Source organism: Scylla paramamosain, chromosome 1 (assembly GCF_035594125.1).
Source record: "Scylla paramamosain isolate STU-SP2022 chromosome 1, ASM3559412v1, whole genome shotgun sequence".
In the NCBI taxonomy this organism is placed as follows: Eukaryota; Metazoa; Arthropoda; class Malacostraca; order Decapoda; family Portunidae; genus Scylla; species Scylla paramamosain.
Window position 1 is genome coordinate 19,989,587 of NC_087151.1, and position 22,318 is coordinate 20,011,904.

At 37.5% G+C, this 22,318-nt stretch overlaps 1 protein-coding gene across 5 annotated transcripts in view; it reads right to left on the bottom strand.

Moving 5' to 3' along the window:
- LOC135101928 (4'-phosphopantetheine phosphatase-like) overlaps positions 1–20,981 on the bottom strand; it is a 332,938-nt gene extending 311,957 nt beyond the window's left edge. The window contains exons 1-5 of one of the 5 annotated variants that reach the window (XM_064006329.1): positions 20,380–20,981; positions 19,308–19,560; positions 18,790–18,999; positions 18,145–18,300; positions 1,428–1,513 (exon numbers count right to left, since the gene is read on the bottom strand). In XM_064006329.1, coding sequence (XP_063862399.1) covers positions 1,428–1,513; positions 18,145–18,300; positions 18,790–18,988 — 441 coding nt within the window. In that variant the 5' untranslated portion in view covers positions 18,989–18,999; positions 19,308–19,560; positions 20,380–20,981. Of the gene's footprint in view, positions 1–1,427; positions 1,514–18,144; positions 18,301–18,784; positions 19,000–19,307; positions 19,691–20,379 lie in introns of those variants that run through there. The other 4 variants (XM_064006310.1, XM_064006318.1, XM_064006349.1 and 1 more) reach the window with 4 other exon arrangements.
- Positions 20,982–22,318: the final 1,337 nt, after the last annotated feature.

Here is a 22,318-nt window from a genome sequence, read left to right on the forward strand (position 1 = left end):
GAGATAGGTGTGAGTATGTTGGAATGTCAGGTCATGCTGAAATGAGAGAGGTGACATCGAGGTGAGTAGATGAGGGAGTGGAGAGGATGATAGGGACCGAGATGAGGGGATTAAGTGAAGTAAATGTAGATGAATTGTATATATATTTTGTAGATAAAGTTCATACAGGTCAGTTAGCAAATATCTCATATAGGGCAATAAGATCACAGAAAAATTAACTAAGTGGATAACTGCTAGGTTTAAACATTATACAGAGCATAAAAGAAGTATATATAACAGATTAAGGGCAGGTGAAGAAGATTTAAAGTCGCAATATAATGAATTAGTTAGAACAGTCAGGAAGTTAACGAGGAAAGCTAGGGGCAATTATGAATTAAAGATAGCCAGCCAGGTGAAGACGGACCCCAAGGGATTTTATCAGGTATACAGGATGAAGAATAAGGATACTATAGGTCCATTAAAGGCAGCAGATGGGGAGCTGGTTAGTTTTGGGGAGGAGATTAGTAAAATTCTGAATGAGTATTTTTTAACTGTCTTCACCCAGGAAATTATGAAGGATATGCCAGATAGTGAACAGATGTTTAGAGCAGATGAGAATGAGAAACTGACAGATATTTCCATAACTAGGGAGATAGTGGAACAGGAGATAGATAGGAGATAGATAGATAGATAGATCCTCTTAAGAGATAATTCACCCTGATTGCAAGTTTATGTTCCACTATTATATATAACGACTGTACAGAAAATCACATGGTGTACATAACTTATTCTTTTGGAAATCAGTTCTCCTAGATGTCACAGATCCTTATTTTCCTATGTGGATATGCACAGAATTGTGGAAAACATATAATGTCATGGTTGTGGAGGTATATGAGAATAAAGTGTTATACCTTGCCTTGCAACATTTTATTCTCAAAAGGACCAAACTGATCATAAGCTATGCTCTGTAGTGTTTACATAATTTTGTAGGTTTGAAGAATCATTCTAAAGCTCTTACTAAATACCATGTTGACATCAATTAAATATTGTGTAGTGAAGTTGCAAACTTAAATAAATACTTACTAAGAGTAAAATTTGATCACAATTTCATAAACATTTAACTGCATCACTACATTATTAAACACCCCCTACCCAACCGTGTATTGTACTGTGATTCAATATGAAACAAAGCAAGTGACAATATAATGGCTGCTTCCTCAAACCTACTCTCTGAAGGACTAATTTGAGGTTGGCAACACAGGCATCTTGTTAAATATCTTAGTGACTCAGTTAAATGTTTGTGAAATTATGATCAAACTTCACACTTGATAAATATTCATTCACCTAACCTTGCAATTTCATCAGACTGGCTTGTGTTCCAATTATTCCGATATACCAAAGTTTTACTGTATATCTTATCTAAATATAAATAAATGTTTCATACTTACTGAAGCTGCACTATCCTTTTCTGCATTGTACAAGACCTTTCTATATGATACAGTAGAGTAGTAGGCTATCTTGGTTAGAGATCCACCTAAAAATATAAAATGTTTAGTTACATTACATGTAAAATTCTATTACACTGGACATGCTGTATTATTTATACTATTTATTTTACACTGACCTTAAAAGGAATATAATCAATATAGGAAATAAAGTCTTTAACATGAATAAAACACCAAAAACTGACAAAAATAATGATTCTTAAGGTAAAAACCTATTTCTATCAACTTACTCATAATTATCAATTATTGCTATCACTCTTTCACACACAACAAAAATACCAACAATCCCAGATATTTGGGGAACAAAAGAAAACATGAGATACCCCTTCCTGTTTTCTATGACATGACCTATACCCCATGCTTTAAACATGTAGTCTAAACTAGAAGGGAAGGTCGTCACTCACTTCTTGCCGAATAGGGTCATAGAAGGGAGGGAGGAAGAGCAACTCTGATATAATTAATAATAATGGGTATGTAGATGAAACTAGATTTTACTTTAAAAATTATTATTTTCCATTACACATATTTGAACCCATAATTACCAATTATTGCTAACATACTGATTCCAAAGTGTAGGAAGGGGATGACCACACCCACACTAACTTTTGCTCCCGGATTAACAAAACACATCACATCGTAGAAAACAGAAACAGATTTACAAGATAGTGTTTAGTTGCCTATACAGAAGAGTCCTGTATGCCCAGAAAGGTATTAGTGGGGAACATGAGCTATCAGGAGGGATTAGAACAAGAAACATTCTGAACTCCTCAGTGAAGGAGGCTAACAGAGAGCAGCTCAAGAATAGAATACACACTGCACCCTTTAGACATGGGAGTTAAAGAATGCAGGTGGGACTCATCCCAGATCTATCTCAGATCTCACAAGGGAGATTTTTCAATGATGCGAGACAAACTCTATCTCTCCTAGAGGAAAAAAACATCCAAATACTTATGAGTTACATCTACATGATAAAATGATGCAAAGGTCATCATGCATCTCCAGGGGCCCTCCCTAACAACTCCCAAAAAACCCCTTATCTTACTGAATAAGGGACTAGTAGCCACAGTGGACACTTCGTGAGCATGAACCTTGAGCAGATGGGATTCATCCTCAGAAACCTCTTCATATGCTCATTTAATGACCTTGCAGATTCATAGGGAAATGGTGTGGGAATGTACATGTTTGGGTTCAAAAAACATAACAAAGAGCCTCTTACAAGATGAATGACAATCTTTGGTCCTACAAAGATACCTTCTAACAGCTCTTACAGGGCACAAAAGATGGTCCTCTTCCCACTTTCCAACAAACTCAGAAAGAGCTGGAAATGTGATTTCAGACTGATAGTAGTTCTATGGGCACTGAGTCTTAGCTAGGAAATCTGGAGCCACTGAAACTGTCATAGATGACCAACACCTTGAGTGACACACCTCAGCTGAAAGCTAATGAAGTTCACTAACCAGGCACACAGTGGCAAAGGCAAGAAGAAAGGCAGTCTTCAAGGTAACATCCATTGTAGATGCAGAACAAAGAGGCTTATAAGGTGGCCTCAGCAAAGACCACAAAACTAAGGACAAATCCCAGGCAGGCACCTGCAGGGTGAACAAGACAAAGTGAAACCTTTCAACAAGACTGAAAGGTCCCTATTCCTCGAAATATCATAATAGCCAAAGCTGACAAAGATCATTTCTCATCTTCATACAGAAAAGTGAAAAATCTATCAAAATTATTACAGAAGCACCAAGTGCAAAAGACAGATAATTTTGCCTGGTGCACTGACGAAGGGGACCTCATGACGGGTTGAACCATGAATCTAGCAGCCTTCCACAAAAACCCTCTTGCTTGGAAGAGAAGAGGGAAAGGCATAGAGATCCAAGCCTTCCCACTGTAAGGAGAAAGTATCTTCTCTCCATGCAGCTAGAGTTGGAAGAAGAGACACATACAGAGGCAGACAATGGTTCAAGGCAAAGAGATCCAGATGGGGAGATCCTTACACCTTGAAGAGTTGCTTGCAAACTAGCTGGTGGAGTGTCCACTCTGATCCCACACACTCATGACTGAGGGTGTCTGCCACTGCATTACAGTGACCCGGCACAAATTTAGGGTGATAGAGTTTGTCTCGCATCATTGAAGAATCTCACTTGTGAGATCTGAAATAGATCTGGGATGAGTCCCACCTGCATTCTTTAAGTAAGCCACTACTGTCAAGTTGCCTGACATGAAGAAAACTACTGAGCCTGACAACTCCTGTTGAAATGCATGCAAAGTGCAGAAAACTGCCAACAGTTCCAGCTGATTGATATATAACCTCCTCTTCACTGGGGTCCACCTTCCAGATGCCAGTGACTCCCCTAGATAAGCACCCCACCCATGAAGTGAATCATCCAAGAACAGAGTCTGCTCCAGGGATACCATCACAAATGGGGCACCCACCATGAAGTTCATATACATATATGCATTTTAAGGCTTTGTTTACCTGTCTGAGGAGTTGAAAATATATGGGACTCACGGATGTGCTATGCGTGTAGCTATGAGGTGACGGACAGACAGTTGCATTGTCGCAGCCTTGAAGGTGCCACTTGGTCAAATTACGAATGACTTAATCTTATTTTTTGCAAGCTGTGGAATATCACAGTATCTCATAACAAGACAAATGATAATAAAAAGCATGTAATTTACCGATGAGCATTACACAACAACATTATTGTGGTGATTAAAAGTACTCCTGTAAAATGCTATGTGGCATCATTGAAGCAAGAGAGGAGGGGCAAGAGAGTACAACCAACCTTGAAAACAGCTGAGTGACAGTGACACACATCAGTGCTCTTTGAGCACTTGATGTGATCATCACATTAAGGTAAGTGGTGGTGAAACGATTGTATGTAGAGTATAATTGTAGAGTCTCTCAGCTATTTTCAAGGTTGCTGAGACTCACTCCTCCCTCGCTCTGACGGTGCCACATAGTATCTTACAGAGGTATTTTTAATCACCACAATAATGTTGTCATGTAATGCTTATCAGTAAATTACATACTTTTTAACCCTTTCCTTCCGGCAATCGTATATATACGATTGCAAAAATGCGTCCGTAGCGACGGCGATCATACCGTTAATCAAGAATTTTCGCGCCTCAATTTTGAGGTCCAAGCGCGGTTTCTTGAGTCAGATGGTGTGAGTGGAAGTGTCTGGCATGTTTCCACATGTAGTGTTGTCACTAGCTCTGGAAATTTAGTGGTAACTAAGCTATTTTCCCTTTCTCCGGGCGACACTTGGCAACCCCAGCAACCCGCCAGGTGGAAAGCACTCGCCGGGTGGAAAGCACTATGATAAGTGTGAAGAGACATCCTGATAAGAGCCAAGGATCTCAGATCATAACTCACCATGGAGCAGGACACAATATATGTATTTAGCAGTGCTTCTGAGTTTGAAGACAGTGACAGTGAATATTTAGAAGAAGAAGCTGAAGAAAGCGAAGACATTAGTGAGGACTCGGAAAATGATTTACATGATCCACCTGTTTTATCAGAACAGAGAGATGATACCTATCATTCTTTCATGTTAATTTTTTCATTATCTTCGATTTTATAATAAAATGGTAGAAGGTAACTTGTCAGAGAGAGAGAGAGAGAGAGAGAGAGAGAGAGAGAGAGAGAGAGAGAGAGAGAGAGAGAGAGAGAGAGAGAGAATGTTATTTGCCTGAAACTTGATGTGAAAAGGGATGAAATCTCTCTCTCTCTCTCTCTCTCTCTCTCTCTCTCTCTCTCTCTCTCTCTCTCTCTCTCATTGGAAGTGTACAATTTCCCCTCCAAGATGAGAGAGAGAGAGAGAGAGAGAGAGAGAGAGAGAGAGAGAGAGAGAGAGAGAGAGAGAGAGAGAGAGAGAGAGAGAGAGAGAGAGTGTGTGTGCGCGCGGCGTCATCGCTCTCTGGGCTGTTTCTGGATGACGGATCACACAGCGGGAGGAGGAGGAATCCTTTATAAGGCATAAACTCAACTTTGAGAGGTCACATCGAGCTACAAAGTATATCATTGTATTCAGAATAACAAAGAGAAAATAATTATTAGTATTCAAACAATTTTCTGACAATTTCTAGGTTTACCATTTTTAGCCGTCATACAAAACGGGAAAATAATTTAAGCACCGGAAGGAAAGGGTTAATACCATTTGTCTTGTTATAAGATACTGTAATATTCCACAGCTTGCAAAAAATAAGATTTGTAATTTTACCAAGTGGCACCTCTAAGGCTGCAACAATGCAACTGTCTGTCTGTCACATCATAGCTACACACATAGCACACCTGCAAGTCCCATGCATTTTCAACTCCTCCGACAGGTAAACAAAGCCTTAAAATGCATATGCGTATAGAGCATTTTCTACTTAGAATTAAACGTCCTTTCACCTCTTTCAGTATTTGCAGAAACACGTTACACCCTGCATATATATATATATATATATATATATATATATATATATATATATATATATATATATATATATATATATACTTCAACAAATAATTATGCATTTTTTTAGGATTTCCACTTTTATTTATCGCAGTTATATTATTATTATTATTATTATTATTATTATTATTATTATTATCATTATTATTATTACTGTTATTGTTATCACACACACACACACACACACACACACACACACACACACACAACTTCAGTACCCATTACATGAGAGAGAGAGAGAGAGAGAGAGAGAGAGAGAGAGAGAGAGAGAGAGAGAGAGAGAGAGAGAGAGAGAGAGAGAGAGAGAGAGGAAACATGGCACCCTTACAGGGACTCTGTGGAAGGATAGGCTATCAGCTACACAAAATTTTTCCCCTCTCTCTCTCTCTCTCTCTCTCTCTCTCTCTCTCTCTCTCTCTATTATTCAGAATTTTTCTATCGGTGAGAACGAGAGAGAGAGGGAAAGGAGGGAGCATGGCACTCTTACGTGGACTCCGTGGAAGGATAGACTATCAGCAACACTATTTCACCCCTCTCTCTCTCTCTCTCTCTCTCTCTCTCTCTCTCTCTCTCTCTCTCTCTCCGTTGAAGTAAGGTATTATTGAGATAGTACATGAAATATGATAATTTTTGGAGACTCTTATCACGGTAAATAATGGTGTCGGTAACTTGTGTGTTGTTCACAGTGAACATACATCACTACTACAACATTCACCTCAACCCTCACATAATTATAAAATTCAACGAGATTTGTTTACCGCATTTATAAAGGGAGCAAAAATTACACACAGACAGATACTTACACTATGAAAAACACTTTATAATAAAGTAGCCAATCACTGCTCTCCTCTAGGTGATGACTGTGTCGAGTTGCCAGTTACTCTTTTCCTGTCAATTATCTATTTATTTTATATTGATTTATCCTATATTCTGGCCTACATGCACATGCTTATATTCTTTCATGTGTACTCGTATTGAGTAGGTACGCTATCTTTTGGCAAGAATGGAATTCGAGTAAAATTTCTAATAACGAAAATAAAAATACTGCTTATGTTTATACGCTTTGAAAAACAATCTGGCAGTATAAGGGTTAAACCCACTTGTCTTTTTAATATATTTTTTTTTCAATGTCTGCCCAAATTGAGGTGCATCTTATAAGCCATCAAATATGCCATCAAATATAGCAGTATTGTTCAGTGTCCCAAAAACTCAATTCCTCCATCTATTAACTTGACACAGCCTTCCAGATAACTATCCTTTCTTCTTCAATGACACTCAACTGCCCCCCCCTCTTCTGTACTGAACAATCTTGGTCTGTCCTTTACTTTTAATCTAAACAGAAAACTTCATATCTCATCTCTAGCTAAAAGAGCTTCTATGAAGTTAGGCCTTCTGAGTGTCTCCACCACTTTTTCTCATTTCATTCATTCTCTTAGATGATAAACCTTACTGACCTAAGTAACCAAATTAACATAATCAAATCCAGTTTTTACAATAAACATGGACTACCTTATTAAGGGACATTGTGATGCTTATTGAGTAATCCTGTATTGCACATTGTACTTGGTTTTACTGCAAAAAAAAAAAAAAAGTAGTTTGATGGCCAGTAGCTGCACTCTATCACATATGGAGCAGATCACTGTTCTTGTTGGCAATTTAGCCTTTAATGAGGTTAAGTTGTCTCTGTAACAGTATTCCACCACATCTAGAGAGTGCAACTTCCAATCCTTGCACAGCATAATTTAAACTGGGGTTAGAATTCCACTCTTTATGCCAACTCTGAAATGCTTAAATGTGGCTGGCAGAAATAGCCATGTAACATGAAAAAGTTCGTCATAATGGTTCACTTGTCTTTGTCAATTTCACTGCCTCTTGTGGAAAGGAATGGGTGCAGCAAAATTAACCATTATTTTTATTTGTGACATGTAAATATGATTTTTTATCAAAATAGTTATTTTCCAACAGTAATCAACATTAAAAGATTTCATATATGAGTAAATGAAAGCACTTACTGAGATAGTGAGAAAGATATTTGTATGTTAATCAAACAATTAATTACCATTTTTTTTTTTTTTTGCCTTAGCCAATCTCCCTAATACATACATATAAGAAAAAAAAAAAAAAAAGACCTGATCTCCATAACAGATACATAGATTTTATTTAGCAATATAATATTGGGTTAATCTGGATATCATGTCTGTGTTACATACAAGCACAAAACCCACACATCATGTAGAAGGTTCAGTGACCTTGCTGTAAACATAAAAAAAAATTGGGGGGCACGTGTCTAGTATGGCTGCAATAGCACTCAAGAGTGTGGAAAAATCATACATTTTCTAATTCCTGAAAGCTCTGCACTAGTCAAGGGTAAACACTGAAATGATTTTCTTTTGTTTATAACTGGGATTTGTGGGTACCAGCATATTAGAATTTCATGATACCTATATAGCTGATCCCTCCAATCACGCATTGCCACTCATGAGGCCATTCATGAAGAAACCAATTACAACTTTCCATGTAGGTTCAGTTACATTTTTCATTTGTTTAGAGACATGTCAGGTGTTCTGATAGAGGCTCATTGTCGTTTGTTAAAATGGCTACCCAGTGGAGGGAGGTGAAGCAAACAGTGCCAGTGTTCAGCAGGAAAAAAGTCACTATGTGAGATATCTAGAAACAGCAATGGTTAAGGTGTGATATACAGACATAAGGAGGAGGTTCCATGTGTTTATTAACGAAGCCACTAAGCTGTACCCACCTCCATCGCCCTGAGTATCTTCACACCACACCAGTAAGACACAGCAATATAATTTTTGAGGCCCCTTGTTAGGTTACGTTATGATAGGTTAGGTTATGCTAGGTTAGGTTAGATTAAGGACGTATTTCACAATCACTTCCTTCTGTTGTGATCGTTACCAGTGAGTGGTGATCTCCACCACCAAAGACAAATCCACTTTCACAGACGTTTTTTTGCATCATTGTTTGTTTTGATCCTTACCAGAAATTGGAACCTTTGGTAACCCTGGCCTGGTAGCTGCTGAGCCTCCCTAATGGAGCTTACCAATGCATTTATTTTTACAAATAGGTCATATTCTTATTCTCTTGTGGTTATATTATTTCTTGAATTATATATCAAAATGATTTAACAGTACAGCAACACTTTGTGGGCTATAATAGTAATACTCACAGATACTCACAGATACTCACAGAAGACTTCTTGGAAGAGGCTTACGCCTGTGACTCCAGATCTACATGTTCACCTTGTAGTAGCGTGCGGTGGATTTTTGCCTTATATTTATATTTTAGTTCTTGATTAATCCAAAATTTATCAAGTCTGCCCTCAAATTGCTTAATTGATTTTGCTCCAACCACCCATTCTGACAGCTGATTCCAATTATTAACCACCCTACAAGGGAAAGCATGTTTCCTAACATCCAGTCATGACCTCTTCTTGAACAGCTTCAGTGAATTTCCCCTACTGATGTTTTCTTCTCTGAGTGTTAATATGCCTTGACTGCAGATGCTATCATATTTATCTGTAAGTATCTTGTAGGTCTCTATCATATCTCCCCGTGCTCTTCTGTATGCCAGTGTTGGTAGGTTCAGTTTCTTTAATCTTTCTTCATAACTCAGTCCTTCGAGTCCTGGCACCATCCTTGTAGCCCTTCGCTGCACATTCTCGACCATCTCAATGTCTTTCATTAGGTGTGGACTCCATACCTGGTTAGCGTACTCCACATGTGGTCTTACCAATGCCACAAACAAAGCCTTAAATATTGTTGTATCCAATGTGACAAAGGTCCTTCTAATTATGCCCACTATTTTGTTGGCTTTGTTCACTTTATCTGCCAGGTGATCCACACAACTTAATTTATCATTAAATATTACCCCTACATCCTTCTCAGAAGTAATCTTTTCTAGTTGTTTTTCCATTTTGTAATCTTGATCTTCAATACTTGTTCTTCCTATCCTCATATATTTGCACTTATCCGGATGAAAACTTAACAGCCATTTTTCACTCCATGAGTATAGCTCCATAGCATCCTGCTGCAGCTTTAGGCAATCATCTTTTTCTTTTATACACCTGAATATCTTTGTATCGTCAGCATACAGGTAAACTTTGCTGTTATTTAATATACTTACAGGGAGGTCATTAATAAATATGACAAACAACAACGGCCCAAGAACAGATCCCTGTGGCACTCCACTAGTCACTGGCTTCCATCTTGACATTTCTCCCTTTAACACCACTCTTTGTTGTCTATGTATTAGAAATGCTGTAATCCATTCCAGGTATTCCATTCCAATTCCATAACTTTTGATTTTACTTAGCAGTCTTCGATGTGCAACTCTATCAAAAGCCTTCATGAAATCACAATATATTACATCCACTGCATGTCCCTCATCAATATATTCAGTCCATTTGTCCAAAACCTTTATGAGTTGAAGTACTGTTGATCGCCCAGAGATAAAGCCATATTGCTTTTCACTAAATAAACCAAGGCTTCTCATATGTGCTATTATCTCCTCCCTCATCATTGTTTCAAAAATTTTACATATAATACTAGTTAAACTAACAGGCCTGTAATTTTCTGGATCATGCTTGGAGCCTTTTTTAAATATAGGTGTAATGTTAGCAATAAGCCAATCTCGCGGGAGCTCCTTATGTGTAAAGGAGTACTGGTATATTATTTCTAAAGGCACCGACAATAGTTCCGCCGCTTCTTTTATAATCCTGGGATGTATTCCGTCAGGTCCCGGAGATTTGTACTTCTTTAGATTTTTAATGATCATTTCAATTTTTTCTTTATTTATTTGCAGGTGATTCAATGATGGTACATTCTTCACCTCACAGTGCGGTACCTCGCCTTCTGGCTCCATAACAAACACTTTTGAGAATTGCTCTGCTAAAACTTCAACTTTTTCCAGATCATTTTCAGTTCGACCTCCTTCCACAGTGCCCTTGTACAAATCCGGGATCCTTGATTTGCTTTTTGTCTTAGCTTGCACATATTTCCAAAATAGTTTAGGGTTTTCCTTCACATTCTTTGCTATCTCCCTTTCTTTTAGCTTCATGGCAACTCGGGTTTCTTTCCTAATTTGATTGTTCAGTCTCCTGTACTCATTCTCTGTCTCCAGATACTCATTTCTAGTGAGCACATTTAAATTATCTTTCTTTAAGGAATTCATTCTTGTCCACAACCTTTGTTTCCTTTTAATCTTAGACCATAACTTCTTGTTCATTGGCAAATTGTTATTCAACCTTTTCCTGGATTTATCTAGATTCCCCATTTTTCTTGTGGGTACACTTTTCTCGGTTGCGGCATGCAATTTAGACTTGAATTTGTCCCACATTTCCTCAATATTGGTTGACTCAGAAAGGTATTTGACCCAGTCAATATCAAGTTCCTTTCTTAGTAAGTCATAATCTGCTTTATCATACAAATACATGGTTTTTCTTTCATGAGCCACGATCTCCTCCATATTACAAGTAACTTGTATCACAGCATGATCACTTCTCCCCAAAGCATTTCTGATAGTGACCTCTTCAACAATTGATTCTTCATTTGTGAAAAACAAATCTAGTGTATTACCAACACTTTCGCCCCTTAGTCTGGTAATGTCCTCCACATGTTGAATCAAAAAGCAGTCTCGCACCTTCTCCACGAATTTTGTTCCAAAATCATTCATTCCTGTGCTGGTAGTGCAGTTCTTCCAATTTATTTGAGGCAAATTGAAGTCTCCCATCAAAATCTTGTATGCAGCTTTTATCCTTGTTACTTCTTGCAGTACATCCAGCAGCAGTTGGTTATTTTCCTCCCGACTGTTTGGACTTCGATATACAAAGGTTAAAATAAGTCTCTCGCCTTGAAACATAATTTCCAGACAGCAATACTCACAGAAACATGATGCCAAATCAACTTTGTTATACTTGATGCCCTTTTTCACGTATATCAAGAGACCTCTACCCTCATCACTCATGACATTACATTCTTCTAGTTCATATCCATCAATGCTATATTCTTCAAGATTTCTTTGATATCTAAAATGTTTTGGTTTAACTTCAGAGAGGGCAACAACACTTGGCTTGTCACTAAAGGTAACAAGTAATGACCTTAATTCTAAAAACTTATCAAAAGTATATACATCCACATTTGTAAACACAATGCCCAACTTTCCATATACATTATTTACATTCCCAGCATATGACATACTTGTGTTAATTTTTACTCTGGCCGTGGCCTTTGATCCTCCACCTTGACAATCCTTCGGTTCCAGGGTGGACCTCTGACCGCATGCTTCCCTTTTCCCTGGTCTGTCAAGTTTTTTGCCTTCTTTAACAGTTCTTGGTCCATTTCTCGCTCTCTCTTGGTTAAATCATAGGTCACTCTAAAATTTTTCAAGTTATCATCCTTACCCAACTCCTTTAAATTTTGAAATAAATAATTTCTCACTTCTGAGTCAGTCAGAACAGCCAGCACCGGGCGATCCCGGCCTTCTATTTTTCTGCCCAGCCTTAGCACTCTAATCATCTTATCCTCCTGAACCTTACATGTACTCAGAAGTTTCCTGATAATCTGTCTATCATGATTAATTCTTTCTTGGAACATGTTTGAATTGCTTTCTGGAACGTTGTACACTACTATGTTGTTTTCTCTCTTTTTCTTGTCATTTAGTTCCTGCAAGACAGCAGACATGTCCATTACCTCTTGTTTATTTTGAGTCGCCTCCTGCTGGTCCTTGTGCTTCATTTCCTTCTTTGATACTGCCTGATTCTTTCATTATCTGTATACTGGTTTCAGCTCTCTCTATTCGTGTATTCAAGCCTTGTAGAGTCTCCCTGTCCTTGCTTGTGAGTTCATAAGTATCCACTGCTTTAGCTTCCAGTAGTGCTACTCTAGCAGTAACATTATTGAAATCTTCTTTATCCATTTTGACTGTTTCACGTATCTCCTTAACCTCTTCCTGTAGTATTTCTTGTTTCTCAATTAAATCTACTTGCATCCTTTCTAGTTTCTTAATGTAAGATTTCAATTTTGCACTTCCTTTCTTACAGACTGCACAGTACCATGTAAACTGGGATCCTGCCTCTTCTTCCGACATAAACTTGTAAACTTCATCAGGTATCCTCTCACATTTTACATGATACCAAGTTTCACAAATATCACATAAGAGTGCCTTATCATCATTTCTTACCAGTTTAGTACATCTCCCACAGCAATCACTTGATTTATCACTCCTATCCTCTGTTGTTGTTTTACTTACTTTTCGCTTTCCTCCACCAGGGGCAGAGTCGATCTGTTTACTAGCCATTCCTTACTCTATCTTCAATGATAATGCAAGTTTAGGGTATTCCTTGAATATATCTACAGTAAATATATATCTTCAAATTCAAACAAATCTCAAGGAAGTTCCAAATAGAAAACAAAATTTCACGTGACACAGCCAGCACGTCCACCACATGCCACGATCAACGATCGTATAATACTGAAGAAGAATTTGGATGGCAGTGTGGACTTCAGTACCTGTCACCCTTAATTCATCTGTTATGCCCCCTTGTCCAAACTCCTGTAGTAATCCCGACATATGCATAGTGTATATGAAACTTGTGACATAAGAGAAATATTGGATAACATTGAAATAATATTACCATTTTGCACCATTTTGCACTTCCAATGCAATTTTTTTCTTTTAACAAATAACACAAGTTCTTATTCCCTTGTAACTGTGTTACTTCCTGAATAATATGTCAAAACTATCTATAACAACACAAATACACACTGTAGGGCTGTAATGACATTGAGAAAATTTATGAATTTGGTTAGCGGCACCAGCTGATGAGCCATCAACCTGTTCCTGCCACCCTTATTTCATGTGCCAGTTCCACATATCCTTTGCCACACTTCTGTGATAGCCCAGGTATGTATACATAGGGAATGTGGGGTTTGTTACCAAAGTATATTATAGGAGAAATAATTTAGGCTAACAGTGCACGTATAAAGTGATGAAAAAGAGTGGAATACAGTAAAATCCCTCTCATCCGGCATTCGAGTATCCGGCAGCTTCAAGTATCCGGCACATTTTTCCCCGAGCCTTAAAATCAATAAAAAATCAATGTGTTCTCATAAAATCGATTAAAATTCCCGCGCAAGACATACTTTGTCCCCTTGCCACCAAAGCGCACTGCTTCGCGCCACCCGCGGCCCACTGCACTGTGTTTACTCACTGACTCAGTCCCACGTGTGGACTGTTTATCGCCTGACATCTTCATCATGCCTAAAGTTGTAGAAAAGAGGAAGCGTGTTGTGCTTACACTTAAGCAGCTGATTAGATCAACTGATCTTTGTTATAGTAAGATGCGTGAGTGTAGGGTGGTGATTGTGGACATAATTTCACTTCTATTCAAGTATCCGGCAATATTCAAGTATCCAGCATGTCGGCGGTCCCGTTGATGCCAGATAAGAGGGATTTTACTGTATTAGGTAACTTGTTGATGTGCCAGTTGACTCACCTAGCTTATTTTCAAGGGCAGACCAGAAGGATAGAAGGTAAGTTCAGCGAATAGTTATGTAAGCCCAAGGGATGTAAAACAGTCTAGAAATCTAGATTTAAGAGGGGAGATTCCATTCTGGGATGACAGCACATGGTTCCATTTAAGGATTGTGAGATGAAAATCATCCTATTCTTTAAACCAGTGTGGGCTGTGAACAATCTTTATGGTAGTAAATGAAGGCAAAATTTTCTTAGCCTCTCCTGGCATTATTATTGGTCCTTTTATTTTCATTTTTCCTCATAGACTTTTACATAGCTGTGAAATATAAACAGTAAGTTGAGGAGAACAAGTTAAGAGTGTAAATGTAAGTTTCTGGTTGGATTTAGTGAAGCTGCACTTGTTTTGTGAAAGGAAGTAGGTTGTGATGTTGGATATTAATGTACAAGTAAGTAATGCATATTAGCAACTCCTACAACTTCTACAGAACTTAATATCTGCTATTAATGGATATTACATATATCCATGTTTTACTACAGTTGTGCGTAATTAAAACCAACTGAATTTCAACCAGCAGATCAGCATGTTAGCCTTCCATGAAGCTCTTGTAGAACAACAGCATCAACTACAACAAATTGAGGAAATCCAAGTAACATGTGTGAATGGCCATGACCACAGTGACCCTCTGCTTGTGCTGACTGAGGAGGAATTTGTTCAGTGCTACAGGCTGAGCAAGGATGCTGTACTTGATCTGCTTGAGCACCTACATCCAATTGCTCATAAAAATACAAATGGCAGAGGTATTTCATATTGTATAACTATGTGTGGATAGAGTATACAATACGTAGATTAGAATGGAGGCAGGAAACTGTTCCCCAAGACTGGAGGAGGATAATTATTGTTTCTTTATGTATGACTAAGGTGTAGCACTAATGGTGACATGATCATTGAACTATTCATTAATTAGTTACTAAATGATATGCTTTAGGGCATTTTAATATATTATCCTACATTTTAGTATCCTTTGTAATTTTCAAGGTAACAAAAATAATGTGTAAGTTCATAATTGTTACAGTTTGATAGCTGGCCACTTTTTGATCACAGGGCACACACTAATTGTAACATTAATGCTATCATTATGTGTCTGATAAGGTATACACTATGATATATGACTGTTAGTAGCATGCACAATACAGGTATGTCCACATTACTGTTAACAAAATAGCAGGGAAATTATAGAATTTAGCATAATTTTAAGGAATTTGGTGCCTGTCTCCTTGTGAAATCCAAATACATGTATTTATCCATTTTCTCAGGATGCAATGTTCCACTGAAATTACAACTCCTAGCAACACCTCTTCCTTGCCACAGGTAGCTTTTAAGTTTGTGTTGCTAATTGATGTGAAATGTCAGCAGCTTCTGTGTGAAGGTTTATGAAATGGATAAATAACATAGATGATCACCTCTTTGGCACCAACTCACATTAAATTTCCAGACCTGGATGAAGCACAGAAAAAGGCAAGAGATTTCTACAATGTTAAAGAAATGCCAGGAATCCTTGGATGTATAGATTCCACACATATACCCATTAGAAATCCAGGAGGAGATCATGCTGAATATTATTGATGTAGGAAGGATTTCATGTCATTGAATGTCCAGGCTGTGTGTGATTACGATTTAAAATTTACTAATACTATTTGCAGTTGGCCAAGTAGTGAACATGATGCTAGGATTTTTGAAAACTCTCAGTTTGTACCACCCTTGAACAAAGAAACTACAGAGCGATGTATTTACTTGGGGACAGTGGCTATCTATGCCATTCATATCTTTTGACCCCCATACAGAATCCAAAGACTGAAAAAGAAACTATAATGCAGCCCATGTTGCAACAAGAAATTTTGTGGAAAAATCCTTTGGTGTCTTAAAGAATCAATTTGCCTGCTTGAAAACACCACTCTGTACAGAGCTTTGGACATCAAAAAAAAGGATCATCATGGCTTGTGCCATACTGCATAACATTGCAGTAGACTGGAGGATGCCCTTGGAGATGGCAATGATGTTTATGATGCTGATGGTGATGTCAATGATGATAATGATGGCAATGATGAAACTGTAGGTGTAGGTTGTGGCACACAAGTGATAAATGCTGTGGTAGAAACTTGGTTCTAATTTTGTATTTCAGTACATCCAGTTGATTTTTTAAAATTTATTTATTTAATATTTTTTTATTTAATTTCATTTACTTATTTTTGTTAGGCCAACATGTGCCTTTAAACCAGTGTTTTTACCCTCTGTTGCTCTACTTCATTAAAGTTGCAATTAAAGTTAGGAATTATATATCATATAGGCCATTTGAGACCACTCAGCAGTTGATGACAAATGTGTTTATAATTTTGTGATTTACCACAACCATGATGTAATAGAATATATATTTTCATAATAAAACTAGTACTCAGGTATAAAATAGATACAGTGTAATACTCAGTACACAACATATTTGACTTGCAGACAACATGCTATCTGAGCAAAAAGAAAGGGAAAAAAAGTTTACATTTTCTTTATTTTCCTTACTATGGCTAACTTGACAATCAACCAACTCATCACTTCAGTGAGAACAAAATTTGTAATTCTTGTGATTTTAGTGTTTATTTGTTAATGGTAAACATCTGCTACCATTAACCAGAGACAGGGAGGTGTGTGCCATACTCGCCAACATTTATAGAGGCACACCACTTCAGTGTAAGGTAAGGTAAGGCAAACACTATGCTAGGCACTGTGTGGTAAAAGTCACTGTTTATACATAGTTTACTGCACTTTTAGGTGACTTATTATTATCTATTTTTTTTGTCTAACAATGATTTTTTAACAGATTGTGGTCGTAAACCAAGAACACCAGTGTAAATTTAAGTTAGGAGAATAAAGAATAATTTGTTAAGCAATTTATTTATTAATGCAACACAAATACATAATATGAAATAATATGTTTTTACTTGACCATAACTAGCAATATAAAAATCTGTTAAAATAATAAAATAAATTTCCTTTCCCTTAACAATACCAATCTTCTTTTACCTAACAAACTAACATCCATTCCCATAAAAAAAATATTAACTGTCTCCTAACAAAGATAAATTTCTTTTCCACTAATAAAATAAATTTCCTTTTGCCTAAGAGAAAGGAAATTTATTTAAATTTCCTTTCTCCTAGCAAAATACACAGGCATCTTTTCCCATAGCAACATAAATTTCATTTCTCCTAAAATGTATATCCTTTCCCCAAACAAAATAAATATCCTGTCTCCTAACAAAATATATTTCCTTTCTCCTAAAAAAATAAATATCCTTTCTCCTAACAAAATAAATTTCCTTTCTTCTAACAAAATAAATATCCTTTCTCCTAGCAAAATAAATTTCCCTTCTCCTAACAAAATACATACCCTTTCCCCTAGCAAAGTAAATTTTCTTTCCCCTAACAAAATACATATCCTTTTTCCTAACAGTATATATATTTTTTCTCCTTTCTGTTGTGTGTGTGTGTGTGTGTGTGTGTGTGTGTGTGTGTGTGTGTGTGTGTGTGTGTGTGTGTGTGTGTCTCAGCTTCATGCTTTTTCAGCAAGATTTTACAGATTTTTTTTTTCATTTATTTTTTTCATAATGTTCTTGAAGTTTTAAATGCAAGCATTGCCACTCATTAAATGGATTTTATCTCTTACCTGGTCTGTTGATTTTTTTGCTCATCCTTTTGCTGGTATTGTGACCTGATGTCAGACTACCATTTAACTGCTCCAGTGGAGATTGCTTATTTTGTGACACCAGGCTGATGGTCAGTTGGGAGAGTTCCTCCTTCTCTTCTTCATCCACAATCCATTCTAGATGAAAAAAAAAAAATCTTTAATTAAGGAAAATAAGCTGATAAAGAGAATAGATCTTCAGAAAACTGTGATGGAGCACCCATACACAACAGAAATGCATCCAATGCATAATCAGATAATATAGCACATGATGACTAGCATGCAAATAACTGCACCAGAAATTGCCTGATTGTCAATACCTTCTTACTAATAAATATCAATAATCAATAACAAGATATCTACTAATTAATATCTATATGTGCATGTACATCTCTAATCACATACACAAAAAAAAGTAACAGTATCTCTCTCTCTCTCTCTCTCTCTCTACACACACACACACACACACACACACACATATATATATATATATATATATATATATATATATATATATATATATATATATATATATATATATATATATATATATATATATATATAAAAGGAAAAGTATCTGAAATGCCTTACTAAGGAAGAGTATCTAAAGTATCTTACTAACTTCACCTTCTTGCAGCAGAATGGACACGGCAACAGGAGTCTGTGGTGTGGGGCAAGGTGGCAGCTCATTGTGGTACTGCATTTCACTACAGTTTAACTCAAAGGCAATCATGCTCCTGACCTTCTCTGTTAGTTTCATATTTTGGAGGTAAAAGGGATGGACCTCCCCAAGCTGTGCACACTTTCTTTTTAAATTGGCTGTCATCTGCCTTAACCCTGAAACATATTTACATAACTTATGTAATATAATCTTACCATGTTAATGTAATGGGAGAAGGGCAAAGTGAGATGACATAATGGTATGTGCAGTTTGTAAAAAGGGAACGAATTATGTCAAAACTGGAAGACAAAATGCTTTAGTATTTGAAATCAGAATAAGAGGGGAATGACTAGAACATATGAAAGGGCAGGGGTTAAGGGAAAATTCACTTATGGTCATTCCCTTTTTGAGAAAGTTATTACAAAGTCACTAAATCCATATTAATAGACAGATCAAGTAATAACAATGTTCATTTAGTACTTACTTGTTCCTTGTGTACTCCCAGATGTGCCTCAGCTGAGTGCTGCTCTTGAGAACTTGAAGTGAATATGCAGTGTTGAAGGCATCAATGACACTTTTCTGCACATTTCTTTTGTTTTCTGTGCTGGCATGGTCAGTTCTTTTATCTAATACTGCTTAATTTTTTTTTTCTAATGAGGCCCACTAGAGTTACTTTTTGCTCACAAGTGAGTGGTGATTCCTTTTTCCGTGGAGCATTCATCTTGAATGTCACCTGTCTAACATGCTCAGCTGATTCAGTGTTTACATTTCCCGCTGGTCCAGTATACCAACATTACTGAATCAGGGGTCTTTGTTTTGTTATGAGCGTCACCAACTTTGGGATGTCTACAACCACAAAAACATCGACTGTGAATTCAGATTTAGGCGTTGGTAATGCCTGTTACCAACTTGGTAAGTCTCATGGTTGGGAACATTACCAAGCAATTGTGAAATCAGCCATTAGTTAGGTTATGCCAAGTTAGGTTATGCTTGCAGGTGGGGGGTCCAGGGGGGGCATAGCCCCCCAGCTAGTTATGCTAGGTTAGGTTAATGTCCTAGCTGGGGTGAGTTTAGGAGCTAGGATAGGTTAGGGAAATTCAAAATATTAAGTTAAATTTTCTTAGTTTTGAACGCCCTTAATTCACTTATTTTTCATCCCCCAAAAAACCCCGATTCCCCCACAGGTCCCTGAGCTTGTTTTGAGGGGTTAAGGGGTGTTGGGGGGAATGGGGGGACGAACTTCTTGTCAAGAAATATCCAGTATTGCTAAAACAACACTAGAAGAAACTTAACTCTCTACTCTCCATTGCTAAGTACCGAAATGTTCCTGGCCTTAGTACTCCATCATACAGCTATGACCACATGTATCTGTTTGTACAGAGAGAGAGAGAGAGAGAGAGAGAGAGAGAGAGAGAGAGAGAGAGAGAGAGAGAATAATGCCGGCCAATTGGTGACACAACCAAAACAACGCTTAGACAGATCAATAGAACTCGAGTATCGAACTATCGCCATACCACTGCACTAGGCAACATATTCTGAATAAAATGACTACTTACCTATGTCAATGGCAAAGCGCTTTGCATTTCTAATATTTCTAAACACTAGCTCTGTATCAGGGAGCTGTATGCTGTCTGCATATTTCTGAGTCTCCATATCCTCACTTGTCCTTTGATTTGTTCAGTTTAAATGCAATGATTAATAGGTGTTGTTGCTGTCATTAGTCAATGAAAAAAAAAAAACAAAAAAAAACACAGCTTGATAACTATACGTCGGTGAGGTATTCGTAGCGACGGCCACCGTTTGTTTATCTACTCAGCTGACCAAACGATCCTCCTCAAGACATATTTCTTGATCCTCCTATAGCATCCTTGATCCTCCTCAAGGAAGCCTCTTTGCTCAACTTCATCAATTACTACTACCTCATTTTACCGAAAGAAAATATCTATAAATGTAGTTAAAACATATAAAGCAGCATCGCAATTTTTTCACATGTAACGATCGAGATAGCAACATTGACCCCCTTCAAAGATTGTAGGTTGAACCAAGTCACCAGCTGGTGACTTAAGGCGTTTTGTTTAGTACTTGGCAAGCGCCTTGGAAACGCATTTTCCGACGCATTCTTTTCGCTTAGGTCTCCTGGGAGCTTCAGAACCTTACAACTACCTCGGGCCGCAAGTTTTCTAAGCGAGAATTGTGGACGGGCAGCGGGGCGGAGCCAAAGACACAGCCACTCGCGGGCAGCGATGCAAACATGCAAACACATTTAGGTGAAAACAAGCCGATGTGCGTGTATTGTTTTCAGTAAAATCTCGAACATACAGAATTATCGGCATACAAATCAGTCATGAGTGAAAACTATTATTAAAACTCTGTAGCGTGAATTGTTTCAAATTAAATGAATAGCAACATTTGCTTACAATGAGCGTGGAACAGTCAAACCTTACAGCGGCGTGCGGCACTCTGACAGGGCAGGTAAAGGTGTCTGAATGGCCTTCTTGTCTTGGGCCACGACTTCCAACACACCATTACCATACAATGCATTACCATACAATGCCATAATGCAGTGTGAGGCTATGACTGGTACAACTAATTAACATTAAAATACTCTGCAGAGTGGCTTGTATTAGCACAGGCGAGGAAGTAGAACAGGGGACGCATTCTCGAAGACATTTGTAGCAACGCCTTCATAGGGCCGTACGAACATCTTAGCTCTACCGAGCTAAGAAGACCACTTATGAAACATTCTTAAATGGCTTCTTAGACCTGTGTAACGAAAATATTTTTAGCTGCACCTCGTTCACTTCAACCAATTAGGGTGCGCGATACGAATCGGTTTGGTGGGAAATATAAACGATTGTCTGGACTCTGGGGCTGGACTGCTCGAACACTCACCTTCATGTATGAATCCACTGAAAGCCAAACGCGTTAGAAGAAACGACTTTTTTTTTTTTTCAGTGTTGAAATGTTAACGTTAGTGCAGGTGAAGAAGAGAAAAATTATATTACTGCATCTTTGTGTGCACGTGGGGTGGTTTTAAGGGAGGTGGAGGAAATAGGAAAAAATATGCTGGTCTGCGATAAAAGGTCAAAACAAAAGCAATAAAAAAAAAAAAAATAAGAGAATTCATGAAAACAGTGGTGGGTTGGATTAAGCTTGATTTGGGTTGGTAATGTTATGATGGATTATGTCTGAAGCTGTGTCAAGTGAGTATGTATCTTGAACCTGAGATATTATGCTTGTATTTTTATCACTGGGATATTGATCATAGAAAAGCACTTATCTTTTGATTTGATTTTTTTTTTTTTTTAATGTGGAAAATGCCGGACAGAATTCATTTATCTTTTTTTTTTTTTATATAATGGAAAAAGTTATATTTGCAATTGTCATTTTAAAAATACGGGTAAGGTCATGTTTGGAATGACTAGGTTAATTATAATTAGCCTTGATTTGTGTTAGCTAAATAAGAACATAAGAACATAAGAAATAAGGGAAGAT